We start from the raw sequence: 26,197 nt of genomic DNA on the forward strand, positions 1-26,197 counted from the left end.
GGATCAGGATCAGGATCAGGATCAGGACCAGGACCAGGATCAGAACCAGGACCAGGACCAGGACCAGGACCAGGACCAGGACCAGGACCAGGACCGGGATTAAGCTCAGAACCAGGACCGGATAAGGATGGGGGGATCACGTTTAGGCTCAGGACCAGGATCAGGACCAGGACCAGGATCAGGACCAGGATCAGGACCAGGACCAGGACCAGGACCAGGACCAGGACCAGGACCAGGACCAGGACCAGGATCAGGCTCTGGACCAGGACCAGGACTTGAATTAGGATCAGGACCAGGATTACGACCAGGATCATGTCTGGACCAGAATCAGGACCAGAATCAGGACCAGGACCAGAACCAGGATCAGAACCAGGACCATTACCAGGCCCAGGCCAGGCTCGGGTGCAGGGCCAGGATCAATCCCGGGCCAGGCCCGGCTCCAGTCCCGAGCTCAGCACCAACCCCGGCCCCTCCCCCGCCCCGGGCGCTTCCTGGGGCCGATCAAAGCCAGGGCGGGGCGGGGCTCCGCCCAAGCCGACTATGACGTCACAGCCACGCCCACAACAAGCCCCGCCCACTCCCGGCCCTATAAAAAGCCCCGGCCCGGCCGAGCCCGGCTCGGCAGCTCCCGACCCGATCCAGGTGAGTCCTGACAGGTGGGACTGAGCCAGGTGAGTCCCTGACAGGTGAGATCTGATCCAGGTGGGACAGGTGAGATCCGATCCAGGTGAGCCCCAATCCAGGTGTGCCCCGATCCAGGTGTGCCCCGATCCAGGTGAGTCCCTGACAGGTGAGATCTGATCCAGGTGGGACAGGTGAGATCTGAGCCAGGTGAGTCCCTGACAGGTGAGACATGGGAGACAGGTAAGGGCTGAGCCAGGTGAGCCCCGATCCAGGTAAGGGCTGAGCCAGGTGAGACAGGTGAGATCCGATCCAGGTGAGATCCAGTCCAGGTGTGCCCCAATCCAGGTGAGCCCCAATCCAGGTGAGATCTGAGCCAGGTGGGACAGGTGAGGCTGAGCCAGGTGGGACAGGTGAGGGCTGAGCCAGGTGAGGCTGAGCCAGGTGAGTCCCTGACAGGTGAGATCTGAGCCAGTGTGCCCCGATCCAGGTGAGTCCCTGACAGGTGAGACAGGTGGGACAGGTGGGACAGGTAAGGGCTGATCCAGGTGTGCCCCAATCCAGGTGAGTCCTGATCCAGGTGAGATCTGATCCAGGTGAGTCCCTGACAGGTGAGACATGGGAGACAGGTAAGGGCTGAGCCTGGTGAGGCTGATCCAGGTGAGGTCTGATCCAGGTGAGTCCAAACCAAGTGAGACAGGTAAGGGCTGAGCCAGGTGAGATCTGAGCCAGGTGAGCCCTAATCCAGGTGAGGCTGATCCAGGCGAGGCTGAGCCAGGTGATCCAGGTGAGACAGGTAAGGGCTGATCCAGGTGTGTCTGATCCAGGTGAGGTCTGATCCAGGTGAGCCCCAATCCAGGTGAGACAGGTGAGTCTGAGCCAGTGTGCCCCGATCCAGGTGAGCCCAATCCAGGTGAGGCTGATCCAGGTGAGTCCAATCCAGGTGAGCCTCGATCCAGGTGAGTCCCTGACAGGTGAGACAGGTAAGGGCTGATCCAGGTGAGGCTGAGCGAGGTGAGGTCTGAGACAGGTGAGAGAGGTGAGCCCCAATCCAGGTGAGGTCCGATCCAGGTGAGCCCTGATCCAGGTGAGGCTGAGCCAGGTGAGTCCCTGACAGGTAGGACAGGTGAGGCTGAGCCAGGTGTGCCCCAATCCAGGTGAGGTCTGATCCAGGTGAGTCCAATCCAGATGAGATCTGATCCAGGTGAGTCCCTGACAGGTGAGACAGGTGGGACAGGTAAGGGCTGATCCAGGTGTGCCCCAATCCAGGTGTGTCCCGATCCAGGTGAGATCCGATCCTGGTGAGATCCAGTCCAGGTGTGCCCCAATCCAGGTGAGTCCCTGACAGGTGAGACCTGAGCCAGGTGGGACAGGTAAGGGCTGAGCCAGGTGAGGCTGAGCCAGGTGAGGCTGAGCGAGGTGAGTCCAAACCAGGTGAGACCCGATCCAGGTAAGGCTGATCCAGGTGAGTCTGATCCAGGTGAGTCCCTGACAGGTGAGACAGGTGGGACAGGTAAGGGCTGAGCCAGGTGAGTCCCTGACAGGTGAGACATGGGAGACAGGTAAGGGCTGAGCCAGGTGAGACAGGTGAGATCCGATCCAGGTGAGATCCAGTCCAGGTGTGCCCCAATCCAGGTGAGCCCCAATCCAGGTGTGCCCCGATCCAGGTGAGTCCCTGACAGGTGAGATCTGATCCAGGTGGGACAGGTAAGGGCTGAGCCAGGTGAGGCTGATCCAGGTGAGGTCTGAGACAGGTGAGAGAGGTGAGCCCCAATCCAGGTGAGGTCCGAGCCAGGTGAGTCCAATCCAGGTGAGGCTGATCCAGATGAGATCTGATCCAGGTGAGTCCCTGACAGGTGAGCCAGGTAAGGGCTGATCCAGGTGTGTCTGATCCAGGTGAGGTCCAAGCCAGGTGAGTCCAATCCAGGTGAGTCCAAACCAGGTGAGACAGGTAAAGGCTGAGCCAGGTGAGTCCCTGACAGGTGAGATCTGAGCCAGGTGAATACAATCCAGGTGAATCCGATCCAGTGAGTCCGATCCAGGTGAGCCCCAATCCAGGTGAGTCCAATCCAGGTGAGTCCGATCCAGGTGAGTCCGATCCAGGTGAGCCCCGATCCAGGTGAATCCGATCCAGGTGAGTCCAATCCAGGTGAGTCCAATCCAGGATTCGGTGAATCCAATCCAGGTGAGTCCAATCCAGGTGAATCTGATCCAGGTGAGTCCAATCCAGGTGAGTCCGATCCAGGTGAGTCCGATCCAGGTGAGTCTGATCCAGGTGAGTCCGATTCAGGTACGTCTGATCCAGGTGAGTCTTTTGGAATTTTTGGGATTTTTGGGGAATTTTGAGGGAATTTTGGGGGAATTTTGAGGGAATTTTGGGGAATTTTGAAGGAATTTTATGGGTTTGGGATCCAGGTGTGACCCAGGTAGCCGGGAGGGGGCGTGGCCACGATCCAGGTAGGATTAGGGGGGCGTGGCCACCATCCAGGTAGGTTTGGGGTGGGGCATTTTGGGGGTTTTGGACCCAGGTGAGATCTCACCCCCCAAATTCCCCCAAAAATCTCAAAATTTCCCCCAAAACTCCCCAAAACACCACCTAGATCCCATCTGGATCCAAAATCCCCCAAAATCCTCACAAAACTCCCCAAAATTTCCCCAAAATTCCCTCAAATCCCACCTGGATCTCACCTGGACTCACCTGGCTGCCAAAATCCCAAAATTCCCTCAAATCCCACCTGGATCTCACCTGGACTCACCTGGCTACCAAAATCCCAAAAATTCCCCCAAATTCCCCCAAAATCCCAAAAATTCCCCCCAAAATCCCCCCAAAATCCCCCAAATCCCCCTGGATTTTACCTGGATCTCTCCTGGACCCACCTGGCTCCCAAAATCCCAAAATTTCCCCCCAAATCCCACCTGGAGCTCACCTGGTTCTCACTGGACCCACCTGGATTTTACCTGGCTCCCAAAATCCCCAAAATTTCCTCCCAAAATCCCCAAATTTCCCCCAAATTTTCCCCAAAATCCCACCTGGATTTTACCTGGATTTCACCTGGCTCCCAAAATCCCAAAAATTCCCCAAAATTCCCCCAAAATCCCCAAATTTTTCTCCCAAATCCTCCCCAAATCCTAAAAATTCCCCCCAAATCCCACCTGGATCTCAAAATCCCCAAAATTCTCCCTGAAATTGCCCCAAAATTCCCCCCAAATTCCCCAAAAATTCCCCCAAAATTCCCAAAAAAAATCCCCCAAAACCCCCCCAAAAAATCCCCAAAATTCCCCCCAAAATTTCCCCAAAAATTCCATAAAATTCCAAAAGAATCCCCAAAAAATTCCCCAAAATTCCCCCCCAAAATCCCAAAACTTCCCCCCAAAACTCCCCCCCAAAACTCCCCAAAAATTCCCCAAAATCCCCCAAATTTCCCCCAAAATTTTCCCCAAAATTTCCCTAAAATTCCAAAAGTATTCCCAAAAAATTCCCTGAAATTCCCCCCCAAAATCCCAAAATGTCCCTCAAAAATTCCCCAAAATCTCCCCCAAAATTCCCCCAAAATTTCCCCAAAAATTCCCCAAAATTCCAAAAGGATCCCCAAAAATTCCCCGAAATTCCCCCTCAAAATCCCCAAACTTCCCCCCAAAATTCCCCAAAACATTCCCCCAAAATTTCCCCCCAAAATTCAAAACAATCTCCAAAATTCCCCCAAAAAATTCCCCCAAAAATTCCCCCAAATTCCCCCAAAAAATTCCCCCAAAATTTCCCCCGAAATTCCAAAAGAATCCCAAAAAATTCCCCGAAATTCTCCCCCAAAATTGCCCAAAATTTCCCCCCAAACTCCACAAAAATCCTCAAAATCCCAAAACTTCCCCAGAATTCCCCCACATTCCCAAAAATTCCCTCCAAAACCCCAAAATTCCCCTAAAATCCAAAAAATTCCCACAAATTTCCCCCCAATTCCCCCCCGGGATCGCAGCCACGCCCCCTGTCTGTGCCCCCGCCCCCTGACTGTGACCCCGCCCCCTGACTGTGACCCCGCCCCCTCTCACTGACCCCGCCCCCTGTCTGTGACCCCGCCCCCTGACTGTGACCCCGCCCCCTGTCTGTGACCCCGCCCCCGTCTGTGACCCCGCCCCCTCTCACTGACCCCGCCCCCTGTCTGTGACCCCGCCCCCTCTCACTGACCCCGCCCCTGTCTGTGACCTCGCCCCCTGCCTGTGACCGCGCCCCCTCAATGACCCCGCCCCTGTCTGTGACCCCGCCCCCTGTCTGTGACCCCGCCCCCTGTCTGTGACCCCGCCCCCTGTCTGTGACCCCGCCCCTGAATGTGACCACTCCCCTGTCTGTGACCCCGCCCCTCTCACTGACCCCGTCCCCTGTCTGTGACCCCGCCCCCTGTCTGTGACCACGCCCCCTGTCAGTGACCCCGCCCCCTGACTGTGACCCCGCCCCCTGAGTGTGACCCCGCTCCCATCTGTGACCCCGCCCCCTGTCTGACCCCGCCCCTGTGACCCCGCCCCCTCTCTCTGACCCCGCCCCCTGTCTGTGACACCACCCCTTGTCTGTGACCCCGCCCTCTGTCTGTGACCCCGCCCCCTCTCCCTGACCCTGCCCCCTCTCACTGACCCCGCCCCCTCTCCCTGACCCCAGCCCCTCTCATTGACCCCGCCCCCTGTCTGTGACCCCTCCCCCTCTCACTGACCCCGCCCCCTCTCACTGACCCCGCCCCCTGACTATGACCCGCCCCCTGTCTGTGACCCCGCCCCCTGTCTGTAGCCCCGCCCCTGTCTGTGACCCCGCCCCTCTCACTGACCCCGCCCCTTCTCACTGACCCCACCCCCTCTCCCTGACCCTGCCCCCTCTCACTGACCCAGCCCCCTCACTGTGACCCCGCCCCGTCTGTGATCCCGCCCCCTGTCTTTGACCCCGCCCCTGACAGTGACCCCGCCCCCTTTCTTTGACCTCGCCCCCTGCCTGTGACCCCGCCCCCTGTCTGTGACCCCGCCCCCTCCCACTGACCCCGCCCCTTTCCCGCCTGGCCCCGCCCTTTAACCCCCTCTCTCCCGGTTGTTTTTTCTCTGCCCAGCCCAGCAATGGCTCCCGGAGCCTTCGGCCTCATCCTCGCCCTCCTCATCCTCGGCGCGGCCCCGGCGCGGGCGGGGAACGGCCCGGAGCGTGAGTGGGGGAGGGGCACCGGAAACACGGGAATTTGGGGGGATTTGGGGAGAAATTTGGGGATTTTTGGGAAAATTTTTTGGGGGAATTTTGGGAGAAATTTGGGGAATTTTTGGGAAAATTTTGGGGAATTTTGGGAGAAATTTTGGGAATTTTGTGGAGAAATTTTGGGAATTTTGGGGATTTTTTCTTTAATTTTGGGAATTATTTTCAGGAATTTTGGGAGTTATTTTGGGAAATTTTGGGAATTAATTTTTAGGGAATTTTGGGAAAATTTGGGGAATTTTGGGAGAAAATTTGGGAATTTTGGGAGAAATTTTGGGTATTTGGGGAAAAAATTTGGGGAATTTTAGGAGAAATTTTGGTAGAAATTTTGGGAATTATTTTCAGGAATATTGGGAGAAATGTTGGTAATTTTCAGGAATTATTTTTTGGGGAATTTTGGGAGAAATTTTGTGGAATTTTGGTAAAAATTTTGGAAATTTTGGGAGAATTTTTGGGAGAAATTTTGGGAATTTTTGGGAATTATTTTGGGGAATGTTCGGGAATTATTTTGGGAATTTTTCAGGAATGTTGGGAATAATTTGGGGAATTTTAGGGAATTATTTCGGCTACTATTTTGGGGAATTTTTGGGAAACGATTTCGGAATTTTGGGGATTTTTTTCAGAAATGATTTTGGGAATTATTTAAGGAATTTTGGAAATTTTTGGGATTTATGTAGGGAATTTTAAGGAATTCTTTTGGGAATTCTTTTGAGAATTTTTTGAAAGAATTTTGGGAATTTTTTTGGGAATTATTTTGGGAATTAGTTTGGGATTTTGGGGATTTGTTTTTTAATTTTCGAGGAAATATTTTGGGATTTCTTTTCAGAATTTTCAGATTTTTGGGAACTATTTCAGGAATTTTAAGGAATTATTTTGGGAATTTTTGGAATGTATTTGCTAAATTTTCTAGGAATTATTTGGGGAATTTAGGGAAAATATTTTGGGAATGGTTTTGGGAAATTTGGGATTTTTTTCAGAATTTTGGGAATTATTTGGGGAATTTTAGGGAATTATTTGGGAGTTTTTCTAAAGTTTGGAGAATTATTTTTGGAATTTTTGGGAATTATTTCGGGAACGTTGGGGAATTTTTTCAGGAATGATTTTGGAATTTTTCGGGAAATATTTCAGGAAAATATTTTGGGAATTTTGAGAAAAATGTCAGGAATTATTTCAGGAAGTTTTGGAATGATTTTGAGAATTTGGGGAATTTTTGGAAAATTATTTTGGGAATTATTTCAGGAACTTTGGGAATTTTAGGGAATTATTTTTGGGAATTTTTGGAGAATTTTCTTGAAATATTTTGGGAATTTTAAGGAATTCTTTTGGGTATTTTGGCAATTATTTTAGGAAGTATTTTGGGAATTATTTTGGGAGCAATTTTGGGAATTTTGGGAGCAATTTTGGGAATTATTTCAGGAATTATTTCAGGAATTATTTGGGAATTTTAAGGATTATTTCAGGAATCTGGGGTTTTTTTGGGAATCCTGGGTTGGGATTTGAGGTTTCGAATTTGGGGTTTGGGGTTTTGGGGTTTTTGGGATTTTTGCTTTTTGGGGGTTTGAAGTTTTGGGGTTTTGGGTTTGGAATTTTGGGGTTTTGGGGGTTGTGATTTTGGGGTTTTGGGTTTTTTGGAATTTTTGCTTTTTGGGGTTTGGGGTTTTGAGTTTTTGGTTTTGGGATTTTGGGTTTTTGGGGTTTTGTGATTTGGGGGATTTTGGATTTGGGGGCTGTGATTTTGGGGTTTTGGGTTTTTTGGAATTTTTGCTTTTTGGGGGTTTGAAGTTTTGGGGTTTTGGGTTTGGAATTTTGAGGTTTTGGGGTTTTGGGGTTCGGGGTTTTGGGATTTGGGGATTTTGTAGTTTGGGAATTTGGGGTTTTTGGAATTTTTGCTTTTTGGGGTTTGGGGTTTTGAGTTTTTGGTTTTGGGATTTTGGGTTTTTGGGGTTTTGTGATTTGGGGGATTTTGGTTTTGGGAGTTTTGATTTTGGGGTTTGGGGATTTTGGGATTTGGGGCTTTTTGAGTTTTGGGGGTTTGAAGTTTTGAGGTTTTGAGGTTTTGGTTTTAGGATTTGGGGTTTTGGGATTTTGGGATTTTGGGATTTGGGGATTTTGTAGTTTGGGGTTTTGGGGTTTTTGGGGTTTTGGCATTTTGGGGTTTGGGGATTTTGGTTTTGGGAGTTTGAGGTTTGGGGTTGGGATTTTGGGTTTTTGGGGTTTTGTGATTTGGGGGATTTTGGATTTGGGGTTGTGATTTTGGGGTTTTGGGGTTTTTGGGATTTTTGCTTTTTGGGGTTTGGGTTTTGGGGGTTTGAAGTTTTGGGTTTGGGACTTGGGGATTTGGGTTTGGAATTTTGAGGTTTTGGGGTTTTGGGCTTTGGGGTTTTGGGATTTGGGGTTTTGAGTTTTTGGTTTTGGGAGTTTGAGGTTTTGGGGTTGGGATTTTGGGTTTTTGGGGTTTTGTGATTTGGGGGTTTTGGTTTTGGGGGTTCCAGTTTTGGGGTTTTGGTCATTTGGGATTTTGAGTTTTTGGGGATTTTGGGGATTTTGGGGTTTGGGGTTTTGGATTTTGGGGTTTTGGGGGATCCCGTTGGAATTCCTGGGATTCCCAGACCCCATTTTGGAGCTTCTCACCCCAAATCCGCCACTCCCGGCATCCCCAAATTCCCCGGTCACTCTCGAGGGGTCCAGGGGGTCACTCAGGGTGGTCAAGGTGGTCATTCAAGGTGGTCACTCAAGATGGTTATGGTGGTCACAAGGTCCAGGTGGTCACTCAAGATGGTCATGGTGGTCACAAGGTCCAGGTGGTCACTCAAGGTGGTCAAGGTGGCCCCAAGGTCCAGGTGGTCACTCAAGGTGGACAAGGTGGACAAGGGGTCAAGGTGGTCACTCTCAGGGGAGAAAAGGAGGTCCAGGTGGTCACTCAAGGTGGTCAAGGTGGTCATTCAAGGTGGTCACTCAAGGTGGTCAAGGTGGACAAGGGATCCAGGTGGTCACTCAAGGTGGTCAAGGTGGCCCCAAGGTCCAGGTGGTCACTCAAGGTGGTCAAGGTGGTCCCGAGGTCAAGGTGGTCACTCAAGGTGGACAAGGTGGACAAGGGGTCAAGGTGGTCACTCTCAGGGTAGAAAAGGAGGTCCAGGTGGTCACTCAAGGTGGTCATGGTGGTCATGGTCAAGGTGGTCACTCAAGGTGGTCAAGGTGGTCACAAGGTCCAGGTGGTCACTCGAGGTGGTCAAGGTGGACAAGGAGTCAAGGTGGTCACTCAAGGTGGTCATGGTGGCCCCGAGGTCCAGGTGGTCAAGGTGGTCAAGGTGGACAAGGGGTCAAGGTGGTCACTCTCAGGGTAGAAAAGGGGGTCCAGGTGGTCACTCAAGGTGGTCATGGTCAAGGTGGTCATGGTCAAGGTGGTCAAGGGATCCAGGAGGTCACTCAAGGTGGTCAAGGTGGTCACAAGGTCCAGGTGGTCACTCAAGGTGGTCAAGGTGGACGAGGGATCCAGGTGGTCATGGTCAAGGTGGTCATTCAAGGTGGCCCCAAAGTCCCTCTCAGGGTGGCCCCAAGGTCCAGGTGGTCACTCTCAAGGTGGTCACAGGGTCAAGGTGGTCTCAACGTCCAGGTGGCCACAGGGTTAAGGTGGTCACTCTCAGTGTGGTCAGGAGGTCCAGGTGGTCACTCTCAAGGTGGTCAAGGTACTCATGGTTGAGGTGGTCACCAAGTCCAGGTGGTCACTCTCAGGGTGGTCATGGTCAAGGTGGTCACTCTCAGGGTGGTCAAGGTGGTCCCAAGGTCCAAGTGGTCATTCAAGGCACTCACAGGTCAGGGTGGTCACTCTGGGCATGGTCAAGGTGGTCACAAGGTCCAGGTGGTCACAAGGTCCAGGTGGTCACTCTCAGGTTGGTCACAGGGTCCAGGTGGTCACTCTCAAGGTGGTCAAGGTGGTCGTGAAGTCCAGGTGCTCCCAATGTCCAGGTGGTCACTGTTCAGGTGGTCACAGGTGAGCCCAGGTGGGGTCAGGTGGGACCAGGTGTCCTCAGGTAGGTCCAGGTGAGCTCAGGTGAGCTCAGGTGTAACCAGGTGAGCTCAGGTGAGCTCAGGTGGGACCAGGTGTCCTCAGATGTGACCAGGTGAGCTCCGAGGAGCTCAGGTGTGAGCAGGTGAGCTCAGGTGGGCCCAGGTAGGACGAGGTGTGACCAGGTGAGTTCAGGTGTGACCAGGTGAGCTCAGGTGTGACCAGGTGTGACCAGGTGAGCTCAGGTGAGCACAGGTGGGACCAGGTGAGTTCAGGTGTCCTCAGGTATGACCAGGTGTGACCAGGTGTCCTCAGGTGTGACCAGGTGAGCTCAGGTGAGCTCAGGTGTGACCAGGTGAGTTCAGGTGAGCTCAGGTGTGACCAGGTGTCCTCAGGTAGGTCCAGGTGAGCTCAGGTGTGATCAGGTGTGACCAGGTGAGTTCAGAGGAGCTCAGGTGTGACCAGGTGAGCTCAGGTGAGCTCAGGTGTGACCAGGTGTCCTCAGGTAGGTCCAGGTGTCCTCAGGTGTGACCAGGTGTAAGCAGGTGTCCTCAGGTGAGTTCAGGTGAGCTCAGGTGGGACCAGGTGAGTTCAGAGGAGCCCAGGTAAGTTCAGGTGTCCTCAGGTGCAACCAGGTGAGCTCAGAGGAGCTCAGGTGAGCTCAGGTGAGCTCAGGTGAGCTCAGGTGGGAGCAGATCTCCTGCAGGATGTCCCCACAGCCCGTGGGAGGAGATCCGGGATTCCAGGGCCCCACCCCACCCACCAGTGCCACCGGTGCCACCAGGGCCACCAGAGCCACCAGGGCCACCAGGGCCACCAGGGCCACCAGGGCCACCAGGGCCACCAGGGCCACCAGGGCCACCAATGCCACCAGGGCCACCAGGGCCACCAGGGCCACCAATGCCACCAGGGCCACCAATGCCACCAGGGCCACCAGGGCCACCAGGGCCACCAATGCCACCAGGGCCACCAGGGCCACCAGGGCCACCCAGCCCACCAGGGCCACCAGTGCCATCAGTGCCAACAGGGCCACCAGGACCACCAATGCCACCAGGGCCACCAGGGCCACCAGGGCCACCAGGGCCCCACCCACCCACCAGGGCCACCAGGGCCACCAGGGCCACCAGGGCCACCAGGGCCGATGGCCCAACCCAGACACAGGAACCACCCGCGCTGGGGGCGGGGCCAGCGGGACAGGGGGCGGGGCCACCAGGTGGGCACAGGTGGGCATGGGGTTCAGCTGGTGCCAAGGTCCAGGTGCTCATGGTCAAGGTGGCCACAAGGTCCAGGTGGTTCTGAGGTTCAGGTGATCACTCCCAGGGTGGTCACAGGTCCAGGTGGTTCTGAGGTCCAGGTGGTCACTCTCAGGGTGGTCACACATCCAGGTGGTCACTCTCAGGGTGGTCACAAGGTTCAGGTGGTTCCAAGGTCCAGGTGGCCTCAAGGTCCAGGTGGTCACGGGGATCAGGTGCTCATGGTCAAGGTGGTCCCAAGGTCCAGGTGGTTCTGAGGTTCAGCTGGTCACTCTCAGGGTGGTCAAGGTGGTCACAAGGTCCAGGTGGTCACAAGGTCCAGGTGGTCACTCTCAGGGTGGTCACAGGGTCTAGGTGGGCACAGGGTCCAGGTGGCCTCAAGGTCCAGGTGGTCACGGGGATCAGGTGCTCATGGCCAAGGTGATCACAAGGTCCAGGTGGTTCTGAGGTCCAGGTGGTCACTCTCAGGGTGGTCAAGGTGATCATGGTTGAGGTGGTGGTCACAGGTCCAGGTGGTCACTCTCAGGGTGGTCAAGGTGATCATGATCAAGGTGGTTGCAGGTCCAGGTGGTCACAAGGTTCAGGTGGTCACTCCCAGGGTGGTCACAAGGTACAGGTGGTCATGGGACTGTCAAGGTGGTCCAGGTGACCCCGTGGTCCAGGTGATCTCAAGGTCCAGGTGGTCACAGAGTCAAGGTGGTCAAGGTGGTTGTGAAGTCCAGGTGGTCGCAGGTCCAGGTGGTCACTCTCAGGGTGGTCACAGGTCCAGGTGGTCACTCTCAGGGTGGTCACAAGGTCTAGGTGGGCACAGGGTCCAGGTGGTTCCAAGGTCCAGGTGGTCACAGGGATCAGGTGCTCATGGTCCAGGTGGTCACAAGGTCCAGGTGGTCACTCTCAGGGTGGTCAAAGTGGCCCCAAGGTCCAGGTGGTCCCAGGGTCAAGGTGACCATGGTCAAGGGGGTCATGAATTCCAGGTGGTCACAAGGTCCAGGTGGCCTCAGGGTCCAGGTGGTCACAAGGTCCAGGTGGCCTCAGGGTCCAGGTGGTCAGAGGTCCAGGTGGTCAGAGGTCCAGGTGGTCACAAGGTCCAGGTGGCCCTAAGGTCCAGGTGGTCAGAGGTCCAGGTGGCCCAAAGGACCAGGTGGTCTCGGTCAAGGTGGTCAGAGGTTCAAGGTGGCCACAAAGTCGAGGTGGTCACAAGGTTCAGGTGGTCACTCTCAGGGTGGTCAAGGTGCTCCCAATGCCCAGGTGGTCCCAGAGTCCAGGTGGTCACTCTGAAGGTGGTCACCAGGTTCAGGTGGCCCAAAGGTCCACGTGGCCCCAAGGTCCAGGTGGGCTCAAGATTCAGGTGGTCACCAGGTTCAGGTGGCCCAAAGGACCAGGTGACCATGATCAAGGTGGTCACAGGGTCCAGGTGGTCTCACTCTCAGGGTGGTCACAAGGTCCAGGTGGTCACAGGTCCAGGTGGTCACTCCCAAGGTGGTCTAGGTGATCATGGTCAAGGTGGTCCCAAGGTCCAGGTGGTCACTCTCCAGGTGGTCACAGGGTCAAGGTGGCCCCAAGGTCCAGGTGGTCACTCTCAGGGTGGTCACAGTGTCCAGGTGATTTTGGTCAAGGTGGTCACAATGTTCCAGTTGTGGTCAAGGTGGTCACAGGTCCAGGTGGTCACAAGGTCCAGGTGGTCACTCTCAAGGTGGTCAGAGGGTCAAGGTGGTCACTCTCAAGGTGGTCACAGCCCAGGTGGTCACAGGGCTCAGGTGGTCCCAAGGTCCAGGTGGTCACTCTCAGGGTGGTCACAGTGTCCAGGTGATTTTGGTCCAGGTGGTCACAATGTTCAACTTGTGGTCAAGGTGGCCACAGGTCCAGGTGGTTCCAAGGTCCAGGTGGTCACTCTCAAGGTGGTCTAGGTGGTCATGGTCAAGGTGGCCCCAAGGTCCAGAGGGTCACAGGGCTCAGGTGGCCCCAAGGTCCAGGTGGTCACTCTCAGGGTGGCCACAGTGTCCAGGTGATTCCAAGGTCCAGGTGGTCACTCTCAAGGTGGTCACAGGTCAAGGTGGTCACAGTCCAGGTGGTCACAAGGTCCAGGTGGTCCCAAGGTCCAGGTGGTCACTCTCAGGGTGGCCACAGTGTCCAGGTGATTTTGGTCCAGGTGGTCACAAAGTTCCAGTTGTGGTCAAGGTGGCCACAGGTCCAGGAGGTCCCAAGGTTCAGGTGGCCCAAAGGACCAAGTGACCATGGTCAAGGTGGTCACTCTCAAGGTGGTCACAGGGTTCAGGTCATCGTGATCAAGGTGGTCACAGGTGGTCACAAGGTCCAGGTGATTCCAAGGTCCAGGTGGTCACTCTCAGGGTGGTCTAGGTGGCCATGGTCAAGGTGGCCCCAAGGTCCAGATGGTCCCAAGGTCCAGGTGGTTCCAAGGTCCAGGTGGTCACTCTCAAGGTGATTTAGGTGGTCATGGTCAAGGTGGCCCCAAGGTCCAGGTGGTCACTCTCAGGGTGGCCACAGTGTCCAGGTGATTTTGGTCCAGGTGGTCACAAAGTTCCAGTTGTGGTCAAGGTGGCCACAGGTGCAGGTGACCATGGTCCAGGTGACCGTGGCCAAGGTGCTCCCAAGGTTCAGGTGGCTCCAAGGTCCAGGTGGTCACTGTCCAGGTGACCGTGGTCCAGGTGATTCCATGGCCAAGGTGCTCACAAGGTTCAGGTGGCCCCAGGTGAGCCCAAACCCGTTCTTGGCCCATCTGGGTGGGGTTGGAATGTCCTGGCCAGGTGAGACCTGACCCCACCCAGACAGGTGAGACCTGACCCCACCAGGTGAGACCCTGACCCAGGTGAGACCCTGACCCCACCTGGACAGGTGAGACCTGACCCAACCTAGGTGAGACCTGACCCAGGTGAGACCCTGACCAAACCCAGATAAGACCCTGACCCACCTGGACAGGTGAGACCCTGACCCAGGTGGGACCTGACCACACCCAGACAGGTGTGGGCACATCTGGACAGGTGAGACCCTGACCACGCCCAGCTCAGGACCTCACCAGGTGAGACCCTGACCCACCTGGACAGGTGAGACCTGACCACGCCCAGCTCAGGACCTCACCAGGTGAGACCCTGACCCAGGTGAGACCCTGACCCCACCAGGTGAGACCCTGACCCACCTGGACAGGTGAGACCTGACCACACCTGGACAGGTGAGACCCTGACCACACCCAGGTGAGACCTGACCACGCCCAGACAGGTGTGGGCACATCTGGCCAGGTGAGACCCTGACCCCACCCAGGTGAGACCTGACCACACCCAGACAGGTGAGACCTGACCACGCCCAGACAGGTGAGACCTGACCCCACCCAGCTCAGGACCACACCAGGTGGGACCAAACCCAGGTGAGACCTGACCCAGGTGAGACCCTGACCCACCTGGACAGGTGGGACCTGACCAAACCCAGGTGAGACCCTGACCCAGGTGAGACCATGACCCACCTGGACAGGTGTGGGCACATCTGGGCAGGTGAGACCTGACCCAACCTAGGCAGGTGAGATCTGACCACACCCAGGTGGGACCTGACCCAGGTGAGACCTGACCCACCTGGGCAGGTGAGACCCTGACCCAGGTGAGACCCTGACCCAGGTGAGACCCTGACCCACCTGGACAGGTGAGACCCTGACCCAGGTGAGACCCTGACCACACCTGGACAGGTGAGACCCTGACCCAGGTGAGACCCTGACCCAGGTGAGACCCTGACCCACCTGGACAGGTGGGACCTGACCAAACCCAGGTGAGACCCTGACCCAGGTGGGACCTGACCCCACCCATGTGACCTCCATGACCTCTCAATGACATCACACCTTCCCTGCCCCCTGATTGGCTGCTTTGGCTTCCCATCATTCCCCCAAATTCCCACCCAATTTTCTCCATTTTTTCACAGTTTTTTCCCATTTTCCCGATTTTTTGCCCCAATTCCCAAGGAGGGTGAGTGGCTGATGATTTCCCCATTTCTCCTCCCATTTCCCCCCATTTTTATGCATATTTTCGCCATTTTCCCCCAGTTTTTTTCCCGGTTTTTTTGCCGTTTTTGCCCCATCTTTTCAATTTTTTCACATTTTTCCCATTTTCCCTGTTTTTCACCCCAGTTCCCGAGGAGGACGAGCCGCTGATCATTTCCCCATTTTTCCCCCATTTTTTCCCCATATTTTCCCCAATTTTTTCCATTTTTTTTCCTATTTTCCCCATTTTTTCCCCGTTTTTCCCCATTTTTTCACCGATTTTCCCCGTTTTTTCACCGTTTCTCCCCGTTTTCTCCCCGTCCCGCAGTTCCCGAGGAGGACGAGTCGCGGATCATCGGCGGCCGGCCCTGCTCCGTGGCCCAGCGCCCGTTCCAGGTGGCGCTGATCAAACGGGGGCAGATCCTGTGCGGGGGCAGCCTGGTGGGGGCGCGCTGGGTGCTGACCGCCGCCCACTGCAAACAGCCAATCAGGTGAGGGCACACTGCAAACAGCCAATCAGGGGAGGGCACACCTGGGCACACCTGGGCACACCTGGGCACACCTGGGACAGGTCACACACACACCTGGGCACACCTTGGCACACCTGGGAAAGGGTACACACACACCTGGGCACACCTGGGATAGGTCACACACACACCTGGGCACACCTGGGGGCACCTGGGGGCACCTGGGGGCACCTGGGACAGTTTACACACACACCTGGGCACACCTGGGCACACCTGGGACAGGTCACACACACCTGGGCACACCTGGGCACACCTGGGCACACCTGGGACAGGTTACACACACACCTGGGGGCGCGCTGGGTGCTGACCGCCGCCCACTGCAAACAGCCAATCAGGTGAGGGCACACTGCAAACAGCCAATCAGGGGAGGGCACACCTGGGCACACCTGGGCACACCTGGGCACACCTGGGCACACCTGGGATAGGTAACACACACCTGGGACAGGTTACACACACACCTGGGACAGGTTACACACACACCTGGGCACACCTTGGCACACCTGGGAAAGGGTACACACACACCTGGGCACACCTGGGATAGGTCACACGCACACCTGGGCACACCTGGGGGCACCTGGGGGCACCTGGGGGCACCTGGGGGCACCTGGGACAGTTTACACACACACCTGGGCACACCTGGGCACACCTGGGACAGGTTACACACACCTGGGACAGGTTACACACACACCTGGGGGCGCGCTGGGTGCTGACCGCCGCCCACTGCAAACAGCCAATCAGGTGAGGGCACACTGCAAACAGCCAATCAGGGGAGGGCACACCTGGGCACACCTGGGCACACCTGGGGGCACCAGGGGACACCTGAGATGGGTTACACACACACCTGGGACAGGTTACACACACCTGAGCACACCTGGGATAGGTCACACGCAAACCTGGGCACACCTGGGCACACCTGGGCACACCTGGGGGCACCAGGGTACACCTGGGATACACCTGGGCACACCTGGGATAGGTTACACACACACCTGGGCACACCTGGGATACACCTGGGCACACCTGGGATAGGTTACACACACCTGGGATAGGTTACACACACACCTGGGCACACCTGGGCACACCTGGGATAGGTAACACACACACCTGGGGGCGCGCTGGGTGCTGACCGCGGCGCACTGCAAACAGCCAATCAGGTGAGGGCACACCTGGGCACACCTGGGCACACCTGGGAAAGGTTACACACACACCTGGGCACACCTGGGCACACCTGGGACAGGTCACACACACACCTGTGCGGGGGCAGCCTGGTGGGGGCGCGCTGGGTGCTGACGGCGGCGCACTGCAAACAGCCAATCAGGTGAGGGCGCGCTGCAAACAGCCAATCAGGTGAGGGCACACCTGGGCACACCTGGGCACACCTGGGCACACCTGGGCACACCTGGGAAAGGGTACACACACACCTGGGCACACCTGGGCACACCTGGGCACACCTGGGGCACTGGGGGCACCTGGGGGCACCTGGGACAGTTTACACACACACCTGGGCACACCTGGGCACACCTGGGACAGGTCACACACACCTGGGACAGGTTACACACACACCTGGGCACACCTGGGCACACCTGGGATAGGTAACACACACCTGGGATAGGTAACACACACACCTGGGCACACCTGGGCACACCTGGGACAGGTTACACACACCTGGGATAGGTCACACACACACCTGGGCACACCTGGGACAGGTCACACACACACCTGTGCGGGGGCAGCCTGGTGGGGGCGCGCTGGGTGCTGACGGCGGCGCACTGCAAACAGCCAATCAGGTGAGGGCACACCTGGGCACACCTGGGCACACCTGGGATACACCTGGGATAGGTAACACACACCTGGGACAGGTTACACACACACCTGGGCACACCTGGGCACACCCTGTCTGGGCAGTGACGCATGTCCCAGCTCACCTGTGCTGGAGCCACCTCACCTGTCCCATCTCACCTGTCCTGTCCCACCTCTCCATCTCACCTGTCCTGTGTCACCTGTCCCATCTCACCTGTCCCATCTCACCTGTCCCATCTCACCTGTCCCATCTCACCTGTCCCATGGGTTTCCATCTCACCTGTCCTGTGTCACCTGTCCATGTCACCTGTCTCTCACCTGTGTCTCACCTGTCCCATCTCACCTGTCCTGTGTCACCTGTGCCATGGAGCTCCATCTCACCTGTCCCATCTCACCTGTGTCTCACCTGTCTCACCTGTGTCTCACCTGTCCGTTTCAGAGATCTCCAGGTGCTGATCGGCACCAACACACTCTGTGCAGGTTCAGGCCAGGTGTGCCCACCTGTCCTGTCTCACCTGTGTCTCACCTGTCCCATCTCACCTGTCCTGTGTCACCTGTGCCCTGGAGCCCCATGTCACCTGTCCCAAGGTGTCCCATCTCACCTGTCCCATCTCATTTATCTCACCTGTCTCACCTGTCCCATCTCACCTGTGTCTCACCTGTGTCTCACCTGTCCCATCTCACCTGTCCGTTTCAGGGATCTCCAGGTGCTGATCGGCACCAACACCCTGTGGGCAGGTTCAGGCCAGGTGTGCTCACCTGTCCCATCTCACCTGTGCTCTGTCACCTGTGTCTCACCTGTCCTATCTCACCTGTGTCTCACCTGTCTCACCTGTCCCATCTCACCTGTCCGTTTCAGGGATCTCCAGGTGCTGATTGGCACCAACACCCTGCACTCAGGTACGGGCCAGGTGCGCTCACCTGTCCTGTGTCACCTGTCCATCTCACCTGTCCTGTGTCACCTGTCCTATCTCACCTGTCTCACCTGTCCTATCTCACCTTTTCAGGGATCTCCAGGTGCTGATCGGCACCAACACCCTGCGCTCAGGTACGGGCCAGGTGCGCTCACCTGTCCCATCTCACCTGTGTCTCACCTGTCCCATGTCACCTGTCCCATGGAGCTCCATCTCACCTGTGTCTCACCTTTTCAGGGATCTCCAGGTGCTGATCGGCACCAACACCCTTCACACAGGTTCCAGCCAGGTGCGCTCACCTGTCCATCACACCTGTGCTCACCTGTCTCACCTGTCCCATCTCACCTGTGTCTCACCTGTCCTGTCTCACCTGTCCATCTCACCTGTCCCATCTCACCTGTCCGTTTCAGGGCTCTCCAGGTTCTGATCAGCACCAACACCTTGCGGGCAGGTACGGGCCAGGTGCGCTCACCTGTCCCATCTCACCTGTCCCACCTCACCTGTCCCACCTGTCCCCATCTATTCCTTCACCTGTCCCATCTCACCTGTCCCATCTCACCTTTTCAGGGATCTCCAGGTGCTGATCGGCACCAACACCTTGCGGGCAGGTACGGGCCAGGTGCGCTCACCTGTCCTGTGTCACCTGTCCCATCTCACCTATCTCACCTGTCTCACCTGTCCCATCTCACCTGTGTCTCACCTGTCCCATCTCACCTGTCCCACCTGTGTCTCACCTGTGCTCACCTGTGTCTCACCTGTCCATTTCAGGGATCTCCAGGTGCTGATCGGCACCAACACGCTGCACTCAGGTACGGGCCAGGTGCGCTCACCTGTCCCATCTCACCTGTCCATCTCACCTGTCTCACCTGTCCTGTGTCACCTTTCGGAGATCTCCAGGTTCTGATCAGCACCAACACGCTTCACGCAGATTCCAGCCAGGTGCGCTCACCTGTGTCTCACCTGTGCTCACCTATCTCACCTGTCCCATCTCACCTTTTCAGGGATCTGCAGGTGCTGATCGGCACCAACACGCTGCGCTCAGGTACGGGCCAGGTGCGCTCACCTGTGTCTCACCTGTGTCTCACCTGTCCATTTCAGAGATCTCCAGGTGCTGATGGGCACCAACGCCCTGCAGGCAGGTTCAGGCCAGGTGTGCTCACCTGTCCCATCTCACCTGTGTCACCTGTCCTATCTCACCTGTCCATCACACCTGTGCTCACCTGTCCCATTTCACCTGTCCCATCTCACCTGTGTCTCACCTGTCCTATCTCACCTGTTCCTTTCAGAGATCTCCAGGTGCTGATTGGCACCAACACCCTGCAGGCAGGTTCGGGCCAGGTGCGCTCACCTGTCCCATCTCACCTGTCCCATGAAGCTCCATCTCACCTGTCCTGTCTCACCTGTCCCATCTCACCTGTGTCTCACCTGTCTCACCTGTGTCTCACCTGTCCCTCACCTGTCCCATCTCACCTGTCCTGTGTCACCTGTCCCATCTCACCTGTGTCTCACCTGTCCCATCTCACCTGTGTCTCACCTGTGTCTCACCTGTCCATTTCAGGGATCTCCAGGTGCTGATCGGCACCAACACCCTGCGCTCAGGTACGGGCCAGGTGCGCTCACCTGTCCTGTCTCACCTGTCCCATGGGTCTCCATCTCACCTGTCCTGTGTCACCTGTCCATCTCACCTGTCCCATCTCACCTGTGTCTCACCTGTCTCACCTGTCCCATCTCACCTTTCCAGGGACCTGCAGGTGCTGATCGGCACCAACACCCTGCGCTCAGGTTCAGGCCAGGTGCGCTCACCTGTCCCATCTCACCTGTCCATCTCACCTTTCCAGGGACCTGCAGGTGCTGATTGGCACCAACACCCTGCAGGCAGGTTCGGGCCAGGTGCGCTCACCTGTCCCGTCTCACCTGTCCCATCTCACCTGTCCCATGGAGCTCCATCTCACCTGTCCTGTGTCACCTGTCCCATCTCACCTGTCCCATCTCACCTGTGTCTCACCTGTCCTGTCTCACCTGTCTGTTTCAGAGATCTCCAGGTGCTGATCGGCACCAACACCCTGCGCTCAGGTACGGGCCAGGTGCGCTCACCTGTCCCATCTCACCTGTGTCTCACCTGTGTCTCACCTGTGTCTCACCTGTCCCATCTCACCTTTCCAGGGATCTCCAGGTGCTGATCGGCACCAACACCCTCCGCTCAGGTACGGGCCAGGTGCGCCGCGTGCAGCGCCTGCAGGTGCACCCCGCCTACAACCCGCGGCGCAACGACAACGACTTCATGCTGCTGCACCTGGACGCACCTGTGCGCTTCGGGCCCCGCGTCAAGAAAATCCGCCCGGCCACCAGGTGTCCCCGCGCGGGGCAGAACTGCAGCGTGTCAGGGTGGGGCACCACCAAATCACCTGGAGGTACCTGGGCACAGGTGTGGGGGGTCAGGGAGGGGCACAGGTGTGCCCCAGGTGTGTCCCAGGTGTGCCCCAGGTGTGTCCCAGGTGTCCCCGCGCGGGGCAGAACTGCAGCGTGTCAGGGTGGGGCACCACCAAATCACCTGGAGGTACCTGGGCACAGGTGTGGGGGGTCAGGGAGGGGCTCAGGTGTGTCCCAGGTGTGTCCCAGGTGTCCCCGCGCGGGGCAGAACTGCAGCGTGTCAGGGTGGGGAACGACCAAATCACCTGGAGGTACCTGGGCACAGGTGTGGGAGGGCTCAGGTGTGTCCCAGGTGTGCCCCAGGTGTGTCCCAGGTGTGTCCCAGGTTAGGTCTCAGGTGGGGTCTCAAATGAGGTTTCTGGAGCTCTTTATAGACACCAGGTGTGCCCCAGGTGTGCCCCAGGTGTGCCCCAGGTGTGCCCCAGGTGTGTCCCAGGTGTGTCCCAGGTGTGCCCCAGGTGTGTCCCAGGTGTGCCCGGGCGGGGCAGAACTGCAGCGTGTCAGGGTGGGGCACCACCAAATCACCTGGAGGTACCTGGGCACAGGTGTGGGGGGTCAGGGGACACCTGGGAGGGTTCAGGTGAGGTCTCAGGTGAGGTTTCTGGAGCTCTTTATGGAGACCAGGTGAGAGCTCAGGTGGGGTCTCAGATGGGTCTCAGATGAACCCCAGGTGTGTCCCAGGTGGGGTCTCAGGTGAGGTTTCTGGAGCTCTTTATAGACACCAGGTGTGCCCCAGGTGTGCCCGGGCGGGGCAGAACTGCAGCGTCAGCGGGTGGGGCACCACCAAATCACCTGGAGGTACCTGGGCACAGGTGTGGGGGGTCAGGGAGGGGCACAGGTGTGTCCCAGGTGTGTCCCAGGTGTGCCCCAGGTGTGTCCCAGGTGTGTCCCAGGTGTGCCCCAGGAAGGTTTTGGGTCCCAGAATGGGGCAAATCCAGGGGAATTTGGGTTCTGCTGACCAAAAATTGAGATTGTTTTGTTTTGTTTTTCTCTCTCACCTGCCCTCCCCTGTCTCACCTGTCCCACCTGTCTCACCTGTCCCTCACCTGTGTCCCACCTGTCCCACCTTTCCCTCCTGTGTCCCACCTCTCTCACCCATCTCTCACCTGTCCCACCTGTCCCTCACCTGTCCCACCTGTCCCTCACCTGTCCCACCCATCCCTCACCTGTCCCACCCATCTCTTACCTGTCCCACCCATGTCTCACCTGTGTCCCACCTCTCTCACCCATCCCTCACCTGTCCCTCACCTGTCCTATATCTCACCTGTCCCACCTGTCCCTCACCTGTCCCATGTCCCACCTGTCCCCTCACCTGTCTGTCCCTCACCTGTCTGTCCCTCACCTGTCCCATGTCCCACCTGTCCCTCACCTGTCCCACCTGTCCCACCTCTCTCACCTGTCCCACCTGTGTCCCACCTGTCCCACCTGTGTCTCACCTGTCCCTCACCTGTCCCACCCGTCTCACCTGTCCCACCTGTGTCCCACCTGTCCCTCACCCATCCCACCTGTCCCACCTGTCCCACCTGTCCCTCACCTGTCCCTCACCTGTCCCACCTGTGTCCCACCTGTCCCTCACCTGTCTGTCCCTCACCTGTCCCTCACCTGTCTCACCTGTCCCTCACCTGTCCCACCTGTCTCACCTGTCCCACCTGTGTCCCACCTGTCCCTCACCCATCCCACCTGTCCCACCTGTCCCACCTGTCCCTCACCTGTCCCTCACCTGTCTCACCTGTCCCTCACCTGTCCCTCACCTGTCTCACCTGTCCCTCACCTGTCCCACCGTGTCTCACCTGTCCCTCACCTGTCCCACCAATCTCACCTGTCCCACCTGTCCCACCTGTCTCACCTGTGTCTCACCTGTCCCACCTGTCCCACCTGTCCCTCACCTGTCCCTCACCTGTCTCCCCTGTCCCACCTGTCCCACCTGTCCCACCCATCTCACCTGTCCCACCTGTCCCACCTGTGTCCCACCTGTCCCACCTGTCCCACCCGTGTCCCACCTGTCCCACCTGTCCCACCCTGTCCCACCTGTCTCACCTTTCTCACCTGTATCTCACCTGTCCCACCCATCTCACCTGTCCCTCACCTGTCCCACCTGTCACACCCATCTCACCTGTCCCTCACCTGTTCCTGAGTCTCACCTGTCCCACCTGTGTCCCACCTGTCCCACCTGTCCCACCTGTGTCTCACCTGTCTCACCCATCTCACCTGTCCCACCTGTCCCACCCATCTCACCCGTGTCCCACCTGTGTCCCACCTGTGTCTCACCTCTCACCCATCTCACCTGTCCCACCTGTCCCACCCATCTCACCTGTCCCACCTGTGTCTCACCTGTCCCACCTGTCCCACCTGTGTCTCACCTGTCCCACCTGTGTCTCACCTGTCCCACCTGTCCCACCTGTCCCTCACCTGTCCCACCTGTCCCTCACCTGTCCCACCAATCTCACCTGTCCCACCTGTCCCACCTGTCCCACCTGTCCCTCACCTGTCCCACCTGTCCCTCACCTTCCCTTACCTGTCCCACCTGTCCCCGCCCACCTCACCTGTCCCACCTGTGCTCACCTGTCCCACCTGTCCCTCACCTGTCCCACCTGTCCCACCTGTCCCACCTGTCCCTCACCTATCCCACCTGTCCCTCACCTGTCCCACCTGTGTCCCACCTGTCCCACCTGTCCCTCACCTGTCCCACCTGTCCCTCACCTGTCCCACCTGTCCCCCCTGTCTCACCTGTCCCTCACCTGTCCCACCTGTCCCACCCCTCTCACCTGTGTCTCACCTGTCCCACCTGTCCCACCTGTCCCTCACCTGTCCCACCTGTCCCACCTGTCCCACCTGTCCCACCTGTCCCACCTGTCCCTCACCTGTCTCACCTGTCGCACCTGCCCAGCCAAGCTGCCCCGTGACCTGCAGTGTGCGCAGGTTCAGACCTTCGGGCCGGAGCAGTGCGCCCGCGCCTACGGCAATGCTGTGACCCGGAACATGTTCTGTGCAGGTGTGCCCCAGGGCGGCGTCGACTCCTGCCAGGTGAGTGCCCAGGTGTGCCCAGGTGTGCCCAGGTGTGTGTGTACCTGTGCCAGGTGTGTGTGTGCCAGGTGTGCAGCATGTTCTGTGCAGGTGTGCCCCAGGGCGGGGTTGATTCCTGCCAGGTGAGTGCCCAGGTGTGCCCCAGGTGTGTGTGTACCTGTGCCAGGTGTGTGTGTGTGCCCCAGGTGTGCAGCATGTTCTGTGCAGGTGTGCCCCAGGGGGGCGTCGACTCCTGCCAGGTGAGTCACAGGTGTGCCCAGGTGTGTCTGTACCTGTGCCAGGTGTGTGTGTGTGCCAGGTGTGTGTGCCAGGTGTGTCTATACCTGTGCCAGGTGTGCAGCATGTTCTGCGCAGGTGTGCCCCAGGGCGGCGTCGACTCCTGCCAGGTGAGTGGGACAGGTGTGCCAGGTGTGCCAGGTATGTGTGTATGTGTGTGTGTGTGTGTGTGTGTGCCAGGTGTGTGTGCCCCAGGTGTGCAGCATGTTCTGTGCAGGTGTGCCCCAGGGCGGGGTCGACTCCTGCCAGGTGAGTCAGACAGGTGTGCCCAGGTGTGTGTGCCAAGTGTGCCAGGTGTGTCTGTACCTGTGCCAGGTGTGTGTGCCAGGTGTGTGTGTACCTGTGCCAGGTGTGTGTGCCCCAGGTGTGCAGCATGTTCTGCGCAGGTGTGCCCCAGGGCGGGGTCGACTCCTGCCAGGTGAGTAGGACAGGTGTGCCCCAGGTGTGTGTGCCAAGTGTGCCAGGTGTGTCTGTACCTGTGTCAGGTGTGTCTGTACCTGTGCCAGGTGTGCGTGTGTGCCCCGGGTGTGCAACATGTTCTGTGCAGGTGTGCCCCAGGGGGGCGTCGACTCCTGCCAGGTGAGTGCCCAGGTGTGCCCAGGTGTGCCCAGGTGTGCCAGGTGTTTGTCTGTACCTGTGCCAGGTGTGTGTGTGTGTGTGTGCCAGGTGTGTGTGCCCCAGGTGTGCAGCATGTTCTGTGCAGGTGTGCCCCAGGGCGGGGTCGACTCCTGCCAGGTGAGTGCCCAGGTGTGCCCAGGTGTGCCCAGGTGTGTGTGTACCTGTGCCAGGTGTGCCCCAGGTGTGTCTGTACCTGTGCCAGGTGTGTGTGCCCCAGGTGTGTGTGTACCTGTGCCAGGTGTGTGTGCCCCAGGTGTGCAGCATGTTCTGTGCAGGTGTGCCCCAGGGGGGCGTCGACTCCTGCCAGGTGAGTGCCCTGGTGTGCCCAGGTGTGCCAGGTGTGCCAGGTGTGCCCAGGTGTGCCCCAGGGCAGCATTGACTCCTGCCAGATGAGTCAAACAGGTGTGCCCAGGTGTGCCCCAGGTGTGTGTGTCAGGTGTGTGTGTCCCAGGTGTGCCCCAGGTGTGCCCCAGGTGTGTCCCAGGACAGTGTCAACTCCTGCCAGGTGAGTGCCCTGGTGGGCACAGGTGTGTGCCAGGTGTGTGTCAGCCATGGCAGGTGCGTCTCAGATATCCCAGGAGTATCCCAGGTGTATCCCAGGTGTATCCCAGGTGTATCCCAGGTGTATCCCAGGTGTATCCCAGGTGTATCCCAGGTGTATCCCAGGTGTATCCCAGGTGTATCTCAGGTGTATCCCAGGTGTATCCCAGGTGTCCCAGGTGTATCCCAGGTGTATCCCAGGTGTATCCCAGGTGTCCCAGGTGTATCTCAGGTGTATCCCAGGTGTATCCCAGGTGTCCCAGGTGTATCTCAGGTGTATCCCAGGTGTGCCCAGGTGTGCTCAGGTGTATCCCAGGTGTATCCCAGGTGTATCCCAGGTGTCTCAGGTGTATCTCAGGTGTATCCCAGGTGTATCCCAGGTGTATCCCAGGTGTATCCCAGGTGTCCCAGGTGTATCCCAGGTGTCCCAGGTGTATCCCAGGTGTCCCAGGTGTGTCATTACCTGTTTCTCACCTGTTCCAGGGTGACTCAGGTGGCCCGCTGGTGTGCGGGGGGTTCCTGCAGGGCGTGGTCTCCTGGGGCCTGGTGTAACACAGGTGTATCCCAGGTGTATCTCAGGTGTATCTCACCTGTCTGTTACCTGTCCCAGGTGTATCATTACCTGTCCCAGGTGTCTCAGGTGTATCTCAGGTGTGTTTTTCTCTCTCACCTGTTCCAGGGTGACTCAGGGGGGCCGCTGGTGTGCGGGGGGTTCCTGCAGGGCGTGGTCTCCTGGGGCCTGGTGTAACACAGGTGTATCTCAGGTGTATCATTACCTGTCCCAGGTGTATCCCAGGTGTATCCCAGGTGTATCTCACCTGTCCATTCTCACCTGTCGCAGGGTGACTCAGGTGGCCCTCTCGTGTGCGGGGGGTTCCTGCAGGGCGTGGTGTCCTGGGGCCTGGCCGTGTGCGGTCAGCGTGGGAACCCCGGCGTGTACAGCAACGTGTGCCGGGCCACGCCCTGGATCCGCCGCGTCATCGGCACCGGCCAATGA

General features: G+C 57.7%; 1 protein-coding gene across 1 annotated transcript; it reads left to right on the forward strand.

Annotated features, from left to right (window-relative positions):
• The first annotated feature begins 540 nt into the window (after positions 1-540).
• Positions 541-26,197, forward strand: LOC135441683 (kallikrein-14-like). Its single transcript, XM_064701230.1, has 8 exons — positions 541-642; positions 1,520-1,580; positions 2,518-2,533; positions 5,703-5,791; positions 15,403-15,565; positions 20,476-20,723; positions 23,630-23,766; positions 26,042-26,197. Exons 1-8 carry the CDS (start codon positions 541-543, stop codon positions 26,195-26,197), a joined length of 972 nt encoding a protein of 323 aa, XP_064557300.1.

Source organism: Zonotrichia leucophrys, unplaced genomic scaffold, assembly GCF_028769735.1.
Source record: "Zonotrichia leucophrys gambelii isolate GWCS_2022_RI unplaced genomic scaffold, RI_Zleu_2.0 Scaffold_424_43874, whole genome shotgun sequence".
NCBI lineage: Eukaryota > Metazoa > Chordata > Aves > Passeriformes > Passerellidae > Zonotrichia > Zonotrichia leucophrys.

Coding starts and splice junctions, on each gene's coding strand:
- LOC135441683 (XM_064701230.1), top strand. CDS start 541: ATGACGTCACAGCCACGCCCACAACAAGCCCCGCCCACTCCCGGCCCT. Junction 5,792..15,402: donor GGCGGGGAACGGCCCGGAGC/GTGAGTGGGGGA, acceptor CCCGTCCCGCAG/TTCCCGAGGAGGACGAGTCG. Junction 20,724..23,629: donor CACCACCAAATCACCTGGAG/GTACCTGGGCAC, acceptor GCACCTGCCCAG/CCAAGCTGCCCCGTGACCTG.